Below are 19441 nucleotides of genomic sequence, written 5' to 3'. Positions count from 1 at the left end.
GATAGGCTGGAAAGTTGCTCTTTACCGTGCCTAAATACGGAAAAGTAACGTTATTTACTTTTACCGTGCACTGCATGGTAAAAACTTTTTGCCGTGCACTTAGTCAGCTGATGAAATAAATAGCTAACTGCAACGTCCTAATATAAAAATATTATAATTTATGTAAATTAATTGTGTTTTGCGTTTAAAATTTACTAATTTTTCTGTGTATTATGATGTAAAGTAGGTTACTTGCCAGGTTAGCTTTAACTTACTCGCATGAAAATCCTGCAAACTCATGGAACTGTTGTGCTCGCACGTAAAACACCACTTACCGGGCTAGTAACGTAATATACTATTACTTCTTTCTTGAAAATTATAGTTTTTTAAACGTACGAAGTTTTATATTAGCATGGATATATTTTATACTAGTAAGAATATTTAATCTATTCTAACTATGCAGAAAATAAAATATTTATGTTTAGTATTATTTTGTTATTACACTTAAAGTATATGATAACAGCATAAGAATATCGATTTTATATAAGTATACTTGGAAGTACATTCCAGTTTTACAATATGAAGACACTTTTATTCATAGTGATTTTATTTTAATATGCAGGTCAAGTTTTTGTTGTGGTTGTGAATTTATTTTGATTTTTATGATGGTATATATTTGTTTACATTGCTGTATAATTGTATTGTACATTACGAATAAAGTGTTAACCAAGAAATTTCATACTTCTGTTTGTATTGTAACAGTTTATATTGTATATATAACAGTAAGGTGCAAGAGAGGTGTTCCAAAATAATTGGCGATGAATGACGTTTAAATTTCATTCAGGTTAAATTGAACACCAAATTGCATTACACATGCAACAATTTTATACATCTGTCTTTTGGCTTCATATATCAGATTAAATTCAGAGCCATATTTTTCTGACTACTCCCCTCAAACTTGAAAAGAGAATTTTTACTTTTTGAACTTAACTTGAATGCAATTTTAGGGGTATTCCAACTAAAAAGTGAAACCCTAGGAAATATAAAACCTCTTTGAAAGTATATAAAATAAAATAACAAACATGATTAGGGACTAAAAATAGATTCATCTTCCGTATTAAAAACTTAATGTATGTGCATCAAAGTTTTATGATTTTTGCCGTAGGATAGTTGTCATGCATGTAATTTATGTTATTGTCTATTAGTGCCTTGTAATTGGCTGTTTAAGCTGTATAAGAGCACTCAATAAAGAATTTTGAATTTTTAAATTAAATCTTAAGGTAAGTTTTTGATACTACATATTTGGTAACTGCTTGTCCTTGTCTCATACATTAATAGTGGATTTCATAGTGTTATTGTACCCTGAAATAAGAAAGAACCATGAAGTAGTCATCAACTCATTTAATCGCACCCGTTATGAAAAACACAAACAAAATTTTAAAAATACCAACCTTTTGATGCACTTTCAAAAGTTTAAATTTTGCTCACTGTTTCTAATCATAAAACTAATCAACACTTAAAGTGTTATTTATATTGCTGGGAAGAGGTATAACAAGTTATAAAAAAGCATGCTAATTTCAAAACTGTATTTCATTGAGAAAAATCGTATTTCAATATATACATAAATAACACTTCCTAGTTTAGGTATTAAACGTTCCTTTTTTTACATTAAAATGTATGCTGCTAGGATCTAAAAGTAAGGGTTACTTAAAAAGTATTTTTAATCTCACTATTAAGACCTAAATATTCAAAATAAATAAATTGTAATTTTTTTTACTGTGACAACAATAAAACATAAAAATCTCAAGCTTTTATATTTTAACAGATTAACCGTGATCAACATACATTACCATTTTTTAGACAACTAACAGTCAAAAACAAGCAATGCCCTTGTGATAACATTGTTATTAAATTATAATGTTCTGAATATTTCAAAGACAATTGTTATTCGGTTTCAAAATTAAAAAGATTTTAAAATGTTTTGAACTAACAATATTTAATTAGTTGTTCAACCATGACATTTTGCCCCTAATTCCTGTACGTAATAATTAATTACAACTTAAATGGTAACATAACCATTGCTTATGTTTTCAAATTTAAAATAATAACATGAATAGTTACTAAAACAGTTATAACTATATCTTGGGGGGTTTGATATACACACCAAAAAATAAGAAAACTAGGGAGACATACATGCCTGCTCAATAATAGTTTTTAGCGAATTTCACATATAAATAATAAGCTAGTACTGTAGGTCTCATAAAAAAACCTAGACCCGGAACTGATTTAAATTTTTAGTTTAGATGTTTCCTGAAGCCAAAGACACCATCTGTTCAAATTCATATATTATTTGTGTGTGTTTGTTAGCATGATAACTAAAATTAAAGCCATAATTTTTTTATTCAATTGGGTAAATATAATTAAACCTACAGTTAAACTTACAAGTTTGTGAACCGGCATTGTTGGACTATGTTGGATTCTCCCAGAAAAATTTGGTTTCTCCCATTTTTTTACCCCCAAAACATAAAATTTTGCAATTTATTTCCAATCTATTATGTAGAGCAAATAGAAAAACAAGTAACCATGTACACCAAAGCATTGTTGTACATCTAATTGTTACGAATAAAATAATAAACACTGTAAATGTTATAATTCCTATGTTATTTTTATGGAGATTAAATTAACTGATGCAGTTTGGGGTGTATTTTGATGAAATTTGGCAAGTTTATTTATTTCATTCTAAGCTATTTACATTTCAATAAAAAACACACTTTATTACGTTCCCTGTGGCAGCAAACCTAAGTACTCAAACAAGTTTGCTTTGTCTGGAGGTTTTCTGAGGCGGGAGCATTTATATGTCTCACCTTCGATGATAGGACGTAGGACATAGCCTCTTGCCCGGAACCGTTACACATTACTTCAGGTTAGGCCGTCCTGTGAGCTACCACTAGTTTAGCTAACCACCAATCTTATTCAGTACAGTAGTACTGTATTGATAAATAAAAAGTCTCTAGCTAGAAACTTTATCAGAATAAGCACAATTGCTATTCGCAGGTTTGCTGCAACAAGGGTACATTTGTATGTATAGTGCCAAATATGCACACTTGGTTGAGCTTTTTCATAGAAGGTAAAATTCAACCAAGCAAAAATGATCTCGAGTCAAATAAAATTGTAGCTTAATTCAGTTGAAAAGGTCTAAGAGTTTCATTAAAGCGAACGTTGGCCTTAAATGTTTATGCACCATTAAACTAATTGTTAAAAGACCTAATTGTTTTGGTGTAATATTTTAAATCAAACAATTAACTGGGGGTGTAACACTAAATATAAAGTTACGACATAAATAAGGTAAAATAATTTTATCTTTGGTATTTGTCAAATACATTACACATTCAACGCATAAACAAATCAATATATAGGTTTCTATTTAATTAAAATTACTACAAAATTAAGAAATTACGCATGAAACGAACATGCAGTGCCATCTTTATATCGACCCAACAATAAACATTTCTACAAATATACAGTAACACCCTCCTGAAACATCAACCTTTTGAGTCTAACAACATACATCGACTGGTCAACGCAATGTATAATTTACAAAATTAAATAATACTAGTAGTGGGTGGACAATGGAAACCGGGATTTTGAAGGAAATAAATACAATATGTGTCTGTGTGTGGTGTAGAGCTACCAATACTAGTTGAGAGAGGGAGTGGCCCCTGACAACCACCGGACTTCGATGCTCGGCCACTTGGTCTGTAGGCAAGTCAACATCGGGTTGCTGTCCAGGACACACTTCATGTTGCATTCTAGCAACACAGCGCTGCCTTCTTGATAGACTACCTGTAACGATCAAACAAGATGTCATTACACTGGGACATATTCCTACGTCAACCTAAATATGAGTGGCCTATGTAGCTATGTTACTGAAAAGATCAGCTGTTTCATTGATCAGAGCCATTTATTAACACGTTCGCTGCGGCCGACGTTCCGGAACGTCACCGTGACAGAGCGCCAGGAGCGGGCGACGTTCTGGAACGTTCCCTAGCAACGTTCTATTAAAGTTGCTATGGACAACACAGCATATCAGGAACACACACAATATTGTTGCCGCTTGTGGGGACGTACTTTTCCCGCATTTTTTGCAATGTCAGTTTTTAGATAGCATTTTTTTTACATTTGTCAAATAAATATATAAATAACAAGTTTACGTAACGCACGTTACTATTTTGAGAAATTGTTTACACCCGAATATTTCGCTGTTTGTCGCTACAGAAACAAAATTAGTAATCTTATTGACCTGATTAGTGCTGCTATCTACGGTAATCTCCGTAACCACGTCCAGGTGGTTGAAGAATTAGCTGACAACAGATGGCGCGCAAATCGCACCCCCGAATATTTCGCTGTTTGCCGCTACCATAAAATAGGAATCTTCTTGACCTGATTAGTGCTGCTATCTAGTATCTGCGGAAATCTCCGTAACTACGAGTGGTTGAATTGTGGGTACGGGTGGTTGAAAAATTAGCTGACAACAGAGGGCGCGCTGATCGCAACCATTGTTTTTCATGTTTATTTACATTTTGTTCCAAGTTGTTTATTTACATAAGTTGAGTTAGTTAGTTAGTTAGTTTTTATTTGGTTTTAGTGAAAAGTTAATTGCTCGTTATATACTCATAACCACCATAATGTTTTGAACTCATTTCATTAGTAGGCCTAACTTACGTGTGAAGTTCATAAACTTGTGGGTGTGAAAGGCCATTTTGGCGTAACCTAAAACTTTTTATCGACGTACAACTTACCTTTCGGAGAGTGTTGTTTCATTTTATTTTGTTTGGTACAATATGGATCAACGTCCAGGTCCCAGTGGGGTGGTTTATCCAATTCGAACACGCACATTGGATGATGACAGTGACTTGGACTTGGATCCAGACGACCCAGACGACCCGGGCGATCCAGACAACGACAATCTGGATGATTTGGAGTTTGGTTTGGTGTCTGAAGACGAGGACCCAAATTACGAAGAAAACCCTCCAAACTGGAGCAATCATTGTGCCATTGGGATGAAAGAAATTCCTTTCACAAAAGAGGAAGGTTTTCTGGTGCCATTACCAGAAGAAAAATCGCCGGTGAGTTTTTTTAATCTACTGGTGGACGACCTTTTTTATGAGAACATTGTAAAGGCCACAAACGCCTATGCATTAGGTTTATTTTGTGGACCGTCGACCCTCCCAAGATCAAGAATCACGAAGTTCAAAGACTTAACTGTGGAAGAACTGAAGATTTTTATTGCTCTAGTTATCCATATGGGAGTTATTGAGTTGCCCAAAATCCAGGACTATTGGAAAAATAACAAACTGTTCAAATCTTGTTTTTCGTCCTTCATGAGCAGGGATCGTTTTCTAATCATTATGCGATGCATAAACTTTGAAGTTCGACCTGATCCAAGTAATCGTGCCAGCAAAGTGCAGTTTCTTGTGGACTACTTCAACAACAAAATGAACCAGGTGTATTACCCTCAAAAGAAACTATGTGTTGACGAGTCAATGGTTTTGTGGCGTGGGCGCCTATACTTTAGGCAGTACATCAAGGGTAAAAGACATAAGTACGGAATCAAACTGTACACCTTGTGTGACCCCCATGGATTGATAGTGAAGTTCTTTATGTACTGTGGTGTTTTGGATGATTTTGGAGGGAAAGGGCACGCAGCAAATGTAGTGCTTCATTTGATGCAAAACAAGCTGGACTGTGGACACAGCTTATTCCTGGACAATTTCTATAACAGCTTCTCCCTTGCGTCTGCGCTGTTGCGTAAGAACACGTACTGTACAGGTACACTAAGACTTGACAGAAAGTACAATCCAACTGCAGTCAAGAACAAGAAGCTGAAAAAGGGTGAAACAGTTTGCCAGTATTCTGAGGGGGTCATGGTGGGTAAGTGGAAAGATAAAAGAGTTGTGTCCTACATTTCCACTGAATTTACCAATGAAATGGTCACCTCCCTCAACAGAGTTAGGCTTGAGAGGACGAAACCACTCCCCATCGTCCAGTACAATCATTTTATGAAGGGAGTGGATCGTGCCGATCAAATGATGGCATACTACCCCTGTGAGCGAAAAACTATCAGGTGGTACAAAAAGATATTTATACATGTCTTACAGATGCTGCTGTCCAACGCCCACTATCTGTATAATGAAGTTGAAGTAGCAGCCGGGGGAAAGAAAATGCCCCTCTACGATTTCCGCCTGAGAGTCGTCGACGCAATGCTGCCAGACACAGCACCGCCTGAGCGCCCCCTGAAGAGGAAGTCAGTGATGCACACGCCAACGCGCATCACTGAGCTGAAGCCAGATGGCAAACGGCTAAAGCAGAAGCGCTGCAAGGTCTGCTCCTCCAACGGAAGAAGAAAGGACGTAACCTGGCACTGCTTAGAGTGCGAAGGCAGCCCGGGATTTTGCGTCCCTAAGTGCTTCGACGACTTTCATCAGTAATGTACATTGGGAAGTGTAACATGACATATTTATCTACTTTTTGCGTGTGAATTTGAATTAGTGTAAATGTGAATTTGAATTTGTGTAAATGTGAATTTGAATTTGTGTAAATGTGAATTTGAGAAATATTTTATTCGTGTAAATGTAGTTTTTTTTTATTTGTAGAATTGAATAAAACCACTTTTGTTCCATTGAGTATTCTTTAGGGTGGGTTGGAGGGGTTGTACATAGTTTTTCACACACCTTTTATATAGTATAACTAATTATCGTGCTAAGCAATGACCCATGAAAAAATACGTCTCTGGGAGCTACAAACGTTCCAGAACGTCTTGAAACTTGGAACACCATCCCCAGGAGCTGCCGACGTTCCAGAACGTCAAACATCCAAAATGGCGGAAACATATGTTTTGAGCATCGGGATCTCTTTTCCAGTTGATATTCACCATATAACATCGTTTGGTAAGTAAAATAAAAAAAAATATATTTCAGCATATACCAATGTCTATTACAGCAATTTCAGCAGCGAACGTGTTAAATGCAAAACTATCATTACAGGTGTGCCGATGGGTTTATGAATAATTTATTTTCGCTATCCAAAGTATACGGTAAACAAAATCTTCATTATTATCACCTTTAGTTTTTCCGGACGTAATTCCAACATTACATTTCCAACTACGTAACAGCGGTCAAACAGTTATCATATAGGAATCAAATTTCAAATCATGAGTGTAATCACCGTGAAAAATATTAAAATTTCATCACCCTCTAGAAAGGCTAGAAATGTTTTTAAATGCCCAGGTATTTCATTACTGCATGTAAATATCCAGGATATTTACTTGGGTGAATATCTATTTTTCATAAATACCGGGGTATTTATCATTATTCAACTACTCACTAAAGAGAAGTTTTAATTTAGTGTTTTCCTTTTAAATTAAATTGGAGGATTTGTATCATGCATATTTTTATTTTAGTTTATCAAATTATTATTAGATTAGAACATGTAATGCAAATTAAATGTGTAACTACTGTATTAATAAGGCTCTTTGGATTTTTATTGCCCAAATGTAGTGAGTAGACTATTGATAAAAACTTTATCGGTATATGTTAATGTATAATTAAAGGGAGAAGGGTTTGTTGATTAAGCTTATTTTTAAAAAAACATAATTAATGGTCCTATTGGTACACCCACATTTCAATTGAAACTAAAGGCCACGTCCATGTCTTGAGTTTGATAAAAGATTTGGTAAGTTTTTACAGTGATATTTTTCAGATACGTAATCTACTAGGCAAGAACAAAAATATATTTGAATTAGGCTAAATAACTGTGTTGCCCAAATTTTGTTACTTGTATTCAACTTGTGTTGTCTTCCTACAAAAATTGTTCACATTTGAATAAGTTGACAAAATATTTAGCATTTTGTATTCAGGAGAGTGGTATAGGTAAACCACTATATTTTTATAACTACCCCGCCCTTTGGGTATTTACCCAGCCCAAAGGGGTGGCATCCACTTCAGGGGAAAGTCAACCCCTTGCAAGAGGGCAAGTAGAACCTAAATCCAGTTTTTCATACAAATCAGTGCTGTGTTGTATGGGATAAATATACAGTTTGCACTTTTTACCGTAATTGAATAGACTAAATGCAAATAGGTTCACAAGGATTGTCTGCAGCTAGTGGTTATTTTATGGTCATCTATAACCTAAATTATGCCTTGACAGACACATGAAAACACTATATGACAGTATTGACAGTATATTTGTCCAAAAATATTTATATTTTTCTAGTACCGGTAGATAAGCTGGCTAATTCTCTCTGTAAAATTCAATATCTTTGTGGATTTGCTATATTCCCATCCCTAGCTTTAAAACTGGAAATTCAATATTGGAATAGAACAGTCCTCAAACTTTAGCCCATCATAAATGACTACTAAAACATTCACAAGGAGAATATGAGTGGTTATATTTATATATGAAACATTAGTTGATAACTTAACAGTTCAGAATACAAACTTATTTCATCAGTGTCAGTTGTGATCTGTTAGCTCCATTACTGCCAGCTTAAACACTTTAAGTTCAAATCTTAAAGCTTAATAATGAATGGCAACTAATCTTTACAACTTGTGAGGAAGAAAATGCCAAACAAATTTGATATCCTTGTAAGGATGTTGCACAATATTTAGAGAGCAGACAAGGTAAAAAATAGATTATGATTGTATCAACATCACTAGTGAAGAGGTAACAAAAAACAGAATGCTTACGACTCGTAGAATCTCAATACCGAAACTTACAATACTTGCGGATCGAATCTCGAAACAGAAACTTTTCCAAAGTTTTGATGGTTTTGAGATTTGATATTTAGTTTTGACACTAGAAACATATATATTTTTAATCTTTCTGAAAACGCAACAAAGATTTACCTTGTTACTCGGACAAGAGCGAGGGAGCCCGTTGTAATGAAAAAGAGTGAACGTGTCAGGCACTGAAATAGACTCTTCAGGGAAGAACTCGTCCATGAAAGCACTGAGAAGTATGATACCTAAATTGTCTGGGTCCAGCCTCTTCTTCATGATTTCTACACTGTTAAAAATAAAAACACTTAGTTATATGAATAAATAAAGTACACACACACATGCCCACAGGGTACACCTAATGTTACTGGTACATTAATTTTTCTTGACTTATGATAAAACCATTTTAATTTTATTCCTAACTTTGGAACTTGCGTATTATACGGAGGCCACATATTTTACAGCGCGCTGCAGCGGTTATGTTAGGTTGGGTTATCATAAATATATGTTTTTTTATCAAATTAAACTATCTTAACCTAACCTAACCAACCAAACTTGCTGATGGTGAAAAAATCGCATGAAGGTTTACTAATCAAATTGAATCTGTAGGTTAGGTGGCCTCCGTTTAATACGTAAGTACCCTAACTTTAAGTATTGGTACGGAATCACCATGTAAAAATTGTGAATCCATAAATAAATATATTATTGGCTGGGTTCTTAAAAGACAGCTGTTGAAAGCTTTGCTGATTACAGTAATTTTTTATTCTCTACCGTGAGGAAGCACAGGGATCTACATTTTAAAATTGGCTCAACATTCATAATTTGTACATTTTTTCTCAATTATATCTACTTAAAGTTACCATTTGCTTCAAAAGTCATTTTCTTGTATTTGAGATAATCAGTATGAAAGTTCACCTGAATTTATTAATAAGAGTTTAATACTAAACAAAGCTTATTAGGCTACTCACTATTCTGGGTCAGAGACTAAGTTCAACATGCTGAGGACATCTTGTAGAAGGTCTGAAGAGATGAAGTTGTTACCCTCAGGGTCAAAACTTTTGAACACCCGTCGCGCCACCTTCATTCAGAAACAAAATCAATTAGGCCTACACTTGTTATACCAGATGTCATTAATCTTGTTATATTACTCAATTCTAAATAGTCAGCTGTTAGTAAATATTAAATATTACACACTTCTTATTGTTAGTTTTGTAAACATTACATTAGAAACATCTATGGTGTTACAATAAAGAGATATCATTTACAAAGTGCGTGTAATTCAATAGTACGGTCACACCACCAGACTAACTCCCACATATTTGGGTCCTGATAATCTATAGTCTCCGTTGTAAAATTTAAAAAGAAATACACTTAAGTTCTTGGAAGCTTACCTCCGTAGGCGTTTCTGCGCTGACCAGCTGTTTCTCGAAGGAGAAGAGCACCGTGAGGTGAGTCTCGCTGCCAAGGACCCACACAGGGTTCATGGGGTTCTTGAGGAAAGACCCGACCTCGCAATACCTCAGATGTTCTAAAAGCGCCAGAAATCCTACAGTGCTCTGCTTGTCTATGCCTCGCAACTCTGTAACAAACAATCCAAGTAGGGTAAAGTGGTTTAGGTCTTTTTTTATATATAGTTTTAGCTTATAACCAGGTTACATAAAGTTATCTTTTAGATATTAGGTATATTAAATTACTCAGTAAAGCTTTGAGTAGAAATTATTTACATATTTGATTACTTTCAAGCTATGCATATTCCTGACCTGAAAGATTGCGATAACTAGGGTAATTTTTGTCCTATTTTGATGAAATTTGGCTTAAAAGGCTTTGGCAAAAGGCTAAACTTAAATGCGATTGCAAACCAGCATGATCGAGCCATGGGAACGGGTTTTATGTGGTAAAAATGGGTTATTCCCATTTTTGACCCTCAAATCATAAAATTTTATAATTTCTCTCTAAAATAATTTGAAGAGCTCAAGAAAACAAATAATCTAATATATTTAAGTGATTGTGTACAGTCAGGCCTATTGGTTACAAAGAAAACTTAAAATTCCCATGTTTAATCTCATGGGAGGATAAGTAAACTGTTAAAGTTTTCTTGTTAATGGATATATTTTTATCAAACTTGGCAACTGGATTTATTTTATACTAGAAGCAATTAATATTATGGTAAAAAACACAATTTATTGCCCTCCCTGAAGCAGCAAACCTAAGTACTTACTTATTAAGCCTAAAGTTATTTGTGAAAATCAAATCAGGCAAATGGTAATTTGCTTCGTCTGCAGATTTTCTGCAGCGGGGGTATTGTTGTAGTATAACAACCAGTGGTGGAGAGAATTCATAGGAAGAGCTAAGAGTGATAGAGGGAATGAGATCTTGAGGAAGACTAAATAAGGTGGATGGATGCGATGAGGATATGTGGAGGAGAGTGGAGGATCGTGGAGGAAGAGGAAATGTTGAGTTATGGAAGGAAATTAAGAGAAGAAAGAGGATCGACGAGGTGAGGAGGTACAGAAGGGAAGATGGTAGAGAAATCGTGGAGTTACAATTAACGAGATCCAGGATCGACCAAAGCAAAAGAGGATATGTATGTTTTGACTTTTGAGTAGCCTATAAATGAGTAGGATGGAGAGTCTTCTCACTGATGCAGCTCAACTCTTTCCTTATTCCCAAGATGGTTAGTTAAATATCTGATAACCAATGATAGACATGTTACATTTCAAATCATCTATTTTAATGCTTTTCTCAGGATCTTCTAACCCTGTTCACATTTACCTTTTGATTTGAAAGGGAGCACAATAACCAACTATCCACCCACAAATTTTCACGCAAACCTAATCACCCAGTTACTAGCTAGACTATTTATTTATGCATATATGTAAGACATTTACTGAGGCCGCCGACATCCTGGTCGTGGTTCCAGACATGGGCTACGGCGCGGCCTGTGATCATCAGGTTGATGAGACACTGACTGCCGTAGCCGTACTCTCCGTCTATCATCGGCTCTCCAATGTCCGTCACCTCCGTGTTCAGCTGTTCCAGTCCCTGCCAGACCAAATTAAATTATATTTATTCTGAAATAGCGACATTAAGTTACATACTATACAAAACACTTAACTATGAAACCAGGTGTCTGTGAAGCAAAGCTTGTTTGTAGGAGCTGATATTAATTAATAAGATAACCTACAAAATTCTACTCACTCCTTAGTTAAGGAGGTAAATAATGAATTTACTTTATCGAGGAAAAGTCACTTTGTCTATACACTAATAAATAGATACTTAAGTAAATGTTGAAGCTTAACTTGCCAAAAACTGCAGATTAGAATAAGATATGCAAAATATAAATGCTTTAAAAATACTAGAAACTAAAAAATATTTAGGATGTGCTCACACACAGATGATATTATGCACATGCACAGATGTACGCAACCTTATATTGCTACTAAATAATATCAAACAAGTATTTATGTGTGTTTAGAATATGATTAATCTTTCCCATGAGAGTTTCAAGAGTAGGTATTTAATTCAAAAAGCAAATGTTAACTCTTTTAAGTTATATATTGTTTTTGTCCTATGTACAAATCCGGGATTGTTTTTCACATTACTCCAGGCTAGGAGTTGTGGCATCATTATTTAGATAAAACCCATTGGTGATTTGGCAGGATTTGAACCTTTAAGGATCAAAGTCCACGCTTTAACACTATACCAGCTCGCTCCCCCATCTTTAAAGTTATATTGTAAATAAACTGAATTACAAAATATTTTAAACGCCATACCTTTGTATACATAACAGAGTAAAGAAACAGTAAGACTCCAAATGTTTCTCGCAGCATCTGTATCCTCTCCAGATAAAACGCTTCCACTTCATCTGAGCTGTCAACACTGTGCACTCTGGAAAAAATTTAAAAACATAGTTTTTATTGACTATAATAAGTTGTAACGAATTTATAGAGGGAATAAGCTATCACCGTGTCTCATGTTTTGTTTTGAGCACAGGCCTGATCAAAGTCTTTATATACTCAATTGATAACCATTGGTATTACTGATTAACCCTAGAAAGGTATCGTCATTCAGCATGACGCTAAGGGTATCAATACGTAAATTTAACGTAGGCCTACATAGGAATTGCATTGTAAGGTATCGTTATAATGTGTGACGCTAAGGGTATCAATATGTAAATTTGACGTACTGCCGGCTATTTTACTATATACACAAAGGGTATTGACACGTAAGTTTGACGTATGCTAGCAAGAAACCGACTAGTAAGGAACATAAAGAAACACACTACGACCCAACCAAGGCAGCCATCACCAGGCAATTGACTACTGAGAGCACTTCTGGAAGGAGGGTAGCGTCGGTTGAGGGGGTGTGGGGTGGGACGCTAAAAATAACTTGCCCTATGTCAAATTTACATGCGATACCCATCTAGGGTTAACTTGATAATTGGACAAATTTACTGAAAAGTGTTTTCTTTATCACCTTATCACTTAATTCAGACACTACTATTCGTTGTACACATATTTTAAACTGAATACAAATGCAGGATGAATATCAAACAAAGTGTGATGAGCTTTAAAGCTTAGTTACTGACTAAGAATAGCTTGCTATCTATTATAGCCAGAACTATCAGCCCAATGAACGAGAACAGCTTAGTTTCAAACCATCAGAAGCTACTCTTTTTCAGATTCAACCTGTCTCTTATTAATAGACAAATGCTGTAACCACTTAAAGAAGTCCCAGACCTTGGACTTAAGACATGACAACCACTGTAATAGCTTTCTTTGTTGCGTCACAGAAAACATACTACTATAACCCAGAATGCCAACCGCATGGTAAAAAGCATTAAGTGTTTTGAGAGAGTACCTGTCAATTCGTAGGCAGCGCCACCAGCGTTGCTATGCACTCAGCATAGCAACACAGGTGGCGCTGCCTACGAATTGACAGGCAAAGCTCTCTCAAAACACAATGCTTTTTACCATGCGGTTGGCATTCTGGGTTATAGTAGTATGTTTTCTGTGGTTGTGTGCAAGTTAATTTAGTTAAATAGTTTACAAATTATTATTTTTAGACTTACCTAAGCTGGGAGTGAAAGTAGGTGTGGTCCAGTTTTGGCTCTGTTGAGCTAGACTCAGTGTTCTGTTTCGTCTCTGTGTTGGGTGTTTGTTCTTGGTCGTTCATGTGAACCAGACGGTACTTCTGACCTCCATAAGCCTGACAGAGAATCTCACAGGCAGCTCGGATAAGCAACCTGTTCACCCTCTCCGTCTCCACCTGTAGTTAAATGAAACAAGGCTTGAGAAGATTCTGAATCTTGGTTTCTGACCCATCTGTTTATATAGTAGACTATGGAATATGGTGAATGGTTTTTATTTAGTACAATTAACAGCTATTTCAATGTCAAGACATTTTTTATACTTTTTGGATTGATACTTTGATCTACTGGATCCACATCACTCAATCTTAGAAACATTTACGATTCAATTGGTTCACAGTCAATGGTACAAAGTCTCATGATGTAGTAATAGAAAATAAGTTATTAAGCACCTGAAGTGAACAATGTTTGGTTTCTTTTGCAAAGCAAGGGGAAGATTCTTAATTAATATGGTGCTGCTGTAATTAACATTTTTTTTTTGTTTGGAATGGGCAAATTTGTTACGTATAAAAATATAGCAAAACTGTTTTAAAGCAATGAGTACGGTTTCATTTTATTTGACGATTGTAAACGTTTGCAGAATATGGATGGATGCGGGTACTGTAGTTAGAATTTTGAATTCAAAGAATGATTTTTAAATCCCACGCCAAAAACTACCTATGTGAATTTCCACTTTCCTGTTTGGAATTTCACCAAGATATTTTGTTAAAACATGATAGCCTAGGCTATATATATTCCATATTTAAATAGCATTAGGTTAATTGAGTGCTTATGTTTGCAGCTACAAGGAAGCTGATAAAATAAGTTTTTTAGTGAAATGTTAAATAGTTAAGATGTTAATAAATGAATTTGCCAAATTTTGTCAAAATATAAACAAGCAAACTACAACAGTTTACTTTAGTTTTCACCCCGGTATAAAATTGTGTTCCCATAATATAAATGTATGTATAGTAATTTGAACGGATGGTGTTTTTGACCTCTGAGGACATAAAAAAAAAGTAAATCAGTACCGGGTCTAGGTCTTACAATGAGACCTACGGTAAAAGGCCTAGATTAATCTCTATATAGGCAATTGGCTCACTATTATATATACAAGTTTTGACAGAAATACAATTGCCTAGTTGATTATTTATGACTACTAATTTTGTAGAAACCCCTCTAAACTGTTAGAAAAATAATGCTTTCTGTACCCCTTACTGTACCCAAAATTCAAGGTATATTTCAAAATTTATTAGATTTTGTTGTTTGCCCACATTCCCATGACAAGGTAAGTTATTATTTAATCTATTCTAAAAACAAAATTTCCACTTGGTCTTAAAAGTTAATACAAGTTTAAGCAACCAACCTCTTTCCAGTTGCTTGTCCATGATTCTGACACTAGGGATTTGATGATAAAAGCTTGGACTGGAGCCAACACAGCGCAAGGTCCTCCCTCCCATTGTACAAGGGCAGTTGGTTCATCTGCGCTGAAATGAAATCCTACAAAAGAAACACAAAGTAAGCTAGGATTCCCCCATAACCTTACTTTAAACATACCCCTACAAATATTCAATCTAGGCCTAGTTGACAGAGACTGGAGTGGATTTAGCGCAAAATATCCTTTAAACCTTTGAGAACCGTGGCAATTCGTTCCGAGAAGGTCCATTATCATAGCTTGAGTGCCGAGCGTCTTGTAACGAGGCGATCAGGAAATCACTTCTTAAGTATCATATTTCAATAAAACTCGCTGCCAATCAGACCAAAGGCAACAGAAGGAGGCTGGCAACCATCATTTATCAGACAATTGTCAACCAGACAAAAACGATCATGCATCAACCAATAGACTACAGCTTTAGACAGCTGGTTTTTGTGATATTGTTCCATCCCTTTATGATCCAAATAAATGTTTGTTGTTTACAATTTTGTTGCTTTAATTACAAGTTATAATGGTAAATAAATTGTGTTATACATTTTAAATATTTTTTAAATAAACAACAGCCATAGGTCCTATTTAATTTTATTTTCCTGATAGCCTAGTTTTTTTAAGCTTAGTTAGTGGATACGGTAGTTAATGTATAGGGATTTGGTAGGCCTAATTAGCTACATGATTTTAATTTTAAGTTTACTTTTTATATTTTGTAGCCTAGGCTGTGACATGTTTTTTACTAATAGGCTACAGTGGTAGGCCAAAGTTATAATTTGACACGGTTAACCTAGTTAGTCAATAAAATTGACTAAGCCCTGAATGATGGTGCCAAATTTGAAATGTGTTGGAGGACGAGACTCTCAGTTGATTTGTCAGTCTAGACAAACCGAATCTGGTTTGTCTTAGAAACAAACACCTCTGTCTTTAGGTAACTTAACTTAAACATATCAACTTACGTACTTAAGGTACCTACTTAACATATTACTTAAGGTAACTTGGACTTCACTATCAGATGGAAACCAATGGAAACCATTCAGTTGAATAACACTTACAGGGTTGTAAGTTAATAGCCCCGCCGCAGCAAACCTACAGACTAAGTTTCATGATGGGTTAGCCTCTGGATCGAAAATTGCAATATAAAATGGTTTAAGTTACCTTTTGCGTCAAACGATCCTTGATGTAGTAAGTGATAACTACAGCTGTTTCATGCCGCTGGGGCACATCTTCAGGTTGTAGAGCGTCAAGATAAAATAGCTGTCATCCGTGGATGATTTTGTCAAAATAAATAAATTACACAAAAAACACGAATAAGAAAACATTTAAATACCTACACAGAATTATTTATTTTGACAAAATCATCCACGGATGACAGCTATTTTATCTTGACGCTCTAAAACCTGAAGATGTGCCCCAGCGGCATGAAACAGCTGTAGTTATCACTTACTACATCAAGGATCGTTTGACGCAAAAGGTAACTTAAGCCATCTTATAGTACTACAGACTAAGCGAAATTCCATTTGCCTGGCTGGATTTCTACTAAAATATTTGCTAGAAATTGTCAGATTTATTTCCTATCAAAATAACATTAATTTTAATGAGTAGCCTAGGTACCTACCGGTACTTAGGTATGCTGCTACAGGGGAGATATTGAGGTTTTTTTATTGCAATGTTGGTAGCTTGGTATGAAAAAAACAGAATTTCCAAATTTGGTTAAAATATATCCATAAACAAGTAAACTACAACACTAAAATCTATTTTCCATAAGAATAACATTGAAATTTAAATTTAAAATGTTATTTAAGTTATCTCCGTACCAGTAACCGTTGGGCATACAACGCTTCAATATACACCATCATCATTTCTTATTTTAATCTCTACAAAATGGTTGGAGAAAAATTATGAAATAGGCCTAGGCCTATTGTGTTTTTAGGCTAAAAACACACGGGAAAAAACGGACAAATAATAATATGAATTTGAACAAATGGTGTTTTTGGCCTCTGGGGACCTCACAACAAAAATATAAATCAGTCCCTAGGTCTAGGTCTTACCATAAGACCTACAGTAGGTAATAGCTTATTCCCTACCTAGGCCTATATGGGAAATTCGCTAAAAGGAATCATAGGTTTGAACATATGAATTTGGCAGTTTAGTAATTATCTGGTAAGAGTGTAGGCCAGGTCCAACATTAACTTATTGAAGATATTATTACTCAATAATTACAAATGTGTTCGTCCAAGATGGGGGGGGGGCAGCACACCCCTCGTGCCCTCTGGCAGGATCTGCCACTGAGCAGGGTCAATTATTGACTTTGTTTACCTAGTTTTAGTGACTTTTGCCCTGTAAGTTACCATTTTGTGTGGCAACAGAAAGATTCTGATTCTAGATAACTTATGCCTACTATTTGTCATTGGGCTATCGATCATAACACGTAGGATGGTGTTAAAGAAGTTGACAGAATAATAATTGTGGGATAGGCCTAGGCCCTACATATTAAATTGTGAGAGTTAACTAAAACCCACATAAAAGCAGAGCAAGGTATTTGGTCTAGCTTAATAGCATCTTTGACTAGACCTAATATAACATTAACCCTACTTTAGCCGTAAAACTTTCCATGACATTTTTCGCGTTTAAGTTACAGTGCATTTATATCATACCAGGATAAAAATAAATGTATATTGCTTACCCTGAGTCCATCTTTGGAAAACATCTTCTTTCACATTAGTACCCCACATAAGTTTAATTATATCCTTAAGTTCATCATTTTCAGAAACGTGTGCTGCCATTAGAATTGTGACCACATCAACTGATTATCTTCAATACAAGAAGGCTTAAAGATTATTGAAATAAATCATTAAACACAGCTAACATAACCTAATTTACAGACGGTTTGATGCCTTAATAATATGTCAACATCACCCAAAATTTATGATAGTACCACTCTTTCACTCACTGGGCACAGTACCATTACATTATATCCTTATAGGATAGGCATAAACTCCATTCTGTTTTCGGTTTTCTATTTGACGTTGAGTCTTGCTTGAGTCGTTGACGGTCTGTCTGACGGACGGACGGAATATTAGTTTTCTCTTCACTTGCCATCTTCAATATAGTACAGACCACAATAGATTAAATACGGCGAACCGCCCTAACCGCCCTGTTATTTATTAAAAGAGTAGGCCTACCCTACAATGGGTGCTTTTAAAGAATACCCCCGCCGCAGCAAACCTGTAGAATACGCGAATTTCTATTTGCCTGATTTTATTAACACTAAAAGGTCTCCTTAAAAATATCACATTTATTACCTATTTAAATAGAATTAGTTTAACAAGTACTCAGGTTTGCTGCAACATAGAGGGTAAACTAAAAAGTGTTTTTTATGTTATAAAAAATGCTGTAAATTGTTTATTATGAGAAATAGTTTAGTAAAAAATTAAAAAAATCTATTCTACAAATTTGATCAAAATATGTTCGTAAGCAAGCAAACTACAACAGTTGAATTATTCTTCATAAAGATAACATGGCAATTTTAATACTAAATTATATGTTTCTTTAAGCAGCTACAAAATAGTATGGAAAGAAGTTGTGAAATTTTGTGTTTTAGGGCTAAAAATCGGGAAAACCTATTTTTACCCTATAAAACCCCCGCTCCATTAGTCCGGTCATGCTGGTTTGTGAACTCGTTCGAATAAATGTAGGTTTACACGTTTGTACCAAACTTCATCAAAATCGGATCAATTTTGCTCAAGTTATCATGCTAACGGGCACACATAAACACACGCGCACACACACATATGTATGTGAATTTGAACGGATGGTGTTTTTGGCCTCCGGGGACCTCAAAACGAAAAAGTAAATCGGTCCCGGGTCTAGGTTTTACCATGAGTATTCCTATATGGGAAATTCGCTAATGCCCAATTAGCTGCTTCAAAACAAAACAGCAGAGTTACAACACTACTTATGACGTTGCCACTTCGAGGCCGCGGCCTTGAGTTAAAGTCGGCCGCATTACTGATAGCGCTAAATACAGGTTTTCTTTAAATAATTAGTCAATGTCCGCCATTCCCTACATTATAAAATATCTGCAGGCCGATATGGCTTTGTCATTCGCTTGTAAAGTAGCATCTAATGTGCAAG

General features: G+C 35.2%; 1 protein-coding gene across 1 annotated transcript; it reads right to left on the bottom strand.

The window, feature by feature from the left end:
* Window positions 1-1550: 1550 nt before the first annotated feature.
* LOC128990071 (ubiquitin carboxyl-terminal hydrolase MINDY-3 homolog) lies at window positions 1551-18299 on the bottom strand. Its single transcript, XM_054412301.1, has 9 exons — window positions 17991-18299; window positions 15248-15381; window positions 13825-14021; window positions 12527-12641; window positions 11642-11795; window positions 10145-10332; window positions 9722-9831; window positions 8883-9042; window positions 1551-3822 (listed from the first exon to the last, which is right to left on the bottom strand). The coding sequence occupies exons 1-9, from the start codon at window positions 18088-18090 to the stop codon at window positions 3676-3678; spliced, it is 1305 nt and encodes a 434-aa protein (XP_054268276.1). The 5' UTR covers window positions 18091-18299; the 3' UTR covers window positions 1551-3675.
* Window positions 18300-19441: the final 1142 nt, after the last annotated feature.

The sequence above is a fragment of the Macrosteles quadrilineatus genome, unplaced genomic scaffold (genome assembly GCF_028750875.1).
Source record: "Macrosteles quadrilineatus isolate MER2022 unplaced genomic scaffold, UCM_ALF_1.0 Scaffold_3__2_contigs__length_128488019, whole genome shotgun sequence".
Taxonomy (NCBI): domain Eukaryota; kingdom Metazoa; phylum Arthropoda; class Insecta; order Hemiptera; family Cicadellidae; genus Macrosteles; species Macrosteles quadrilineatus.
Note: the sequence above shows the minus strand (reverse complement) of the source record. Positions and strands in the feature narration are given on the sequence as shown.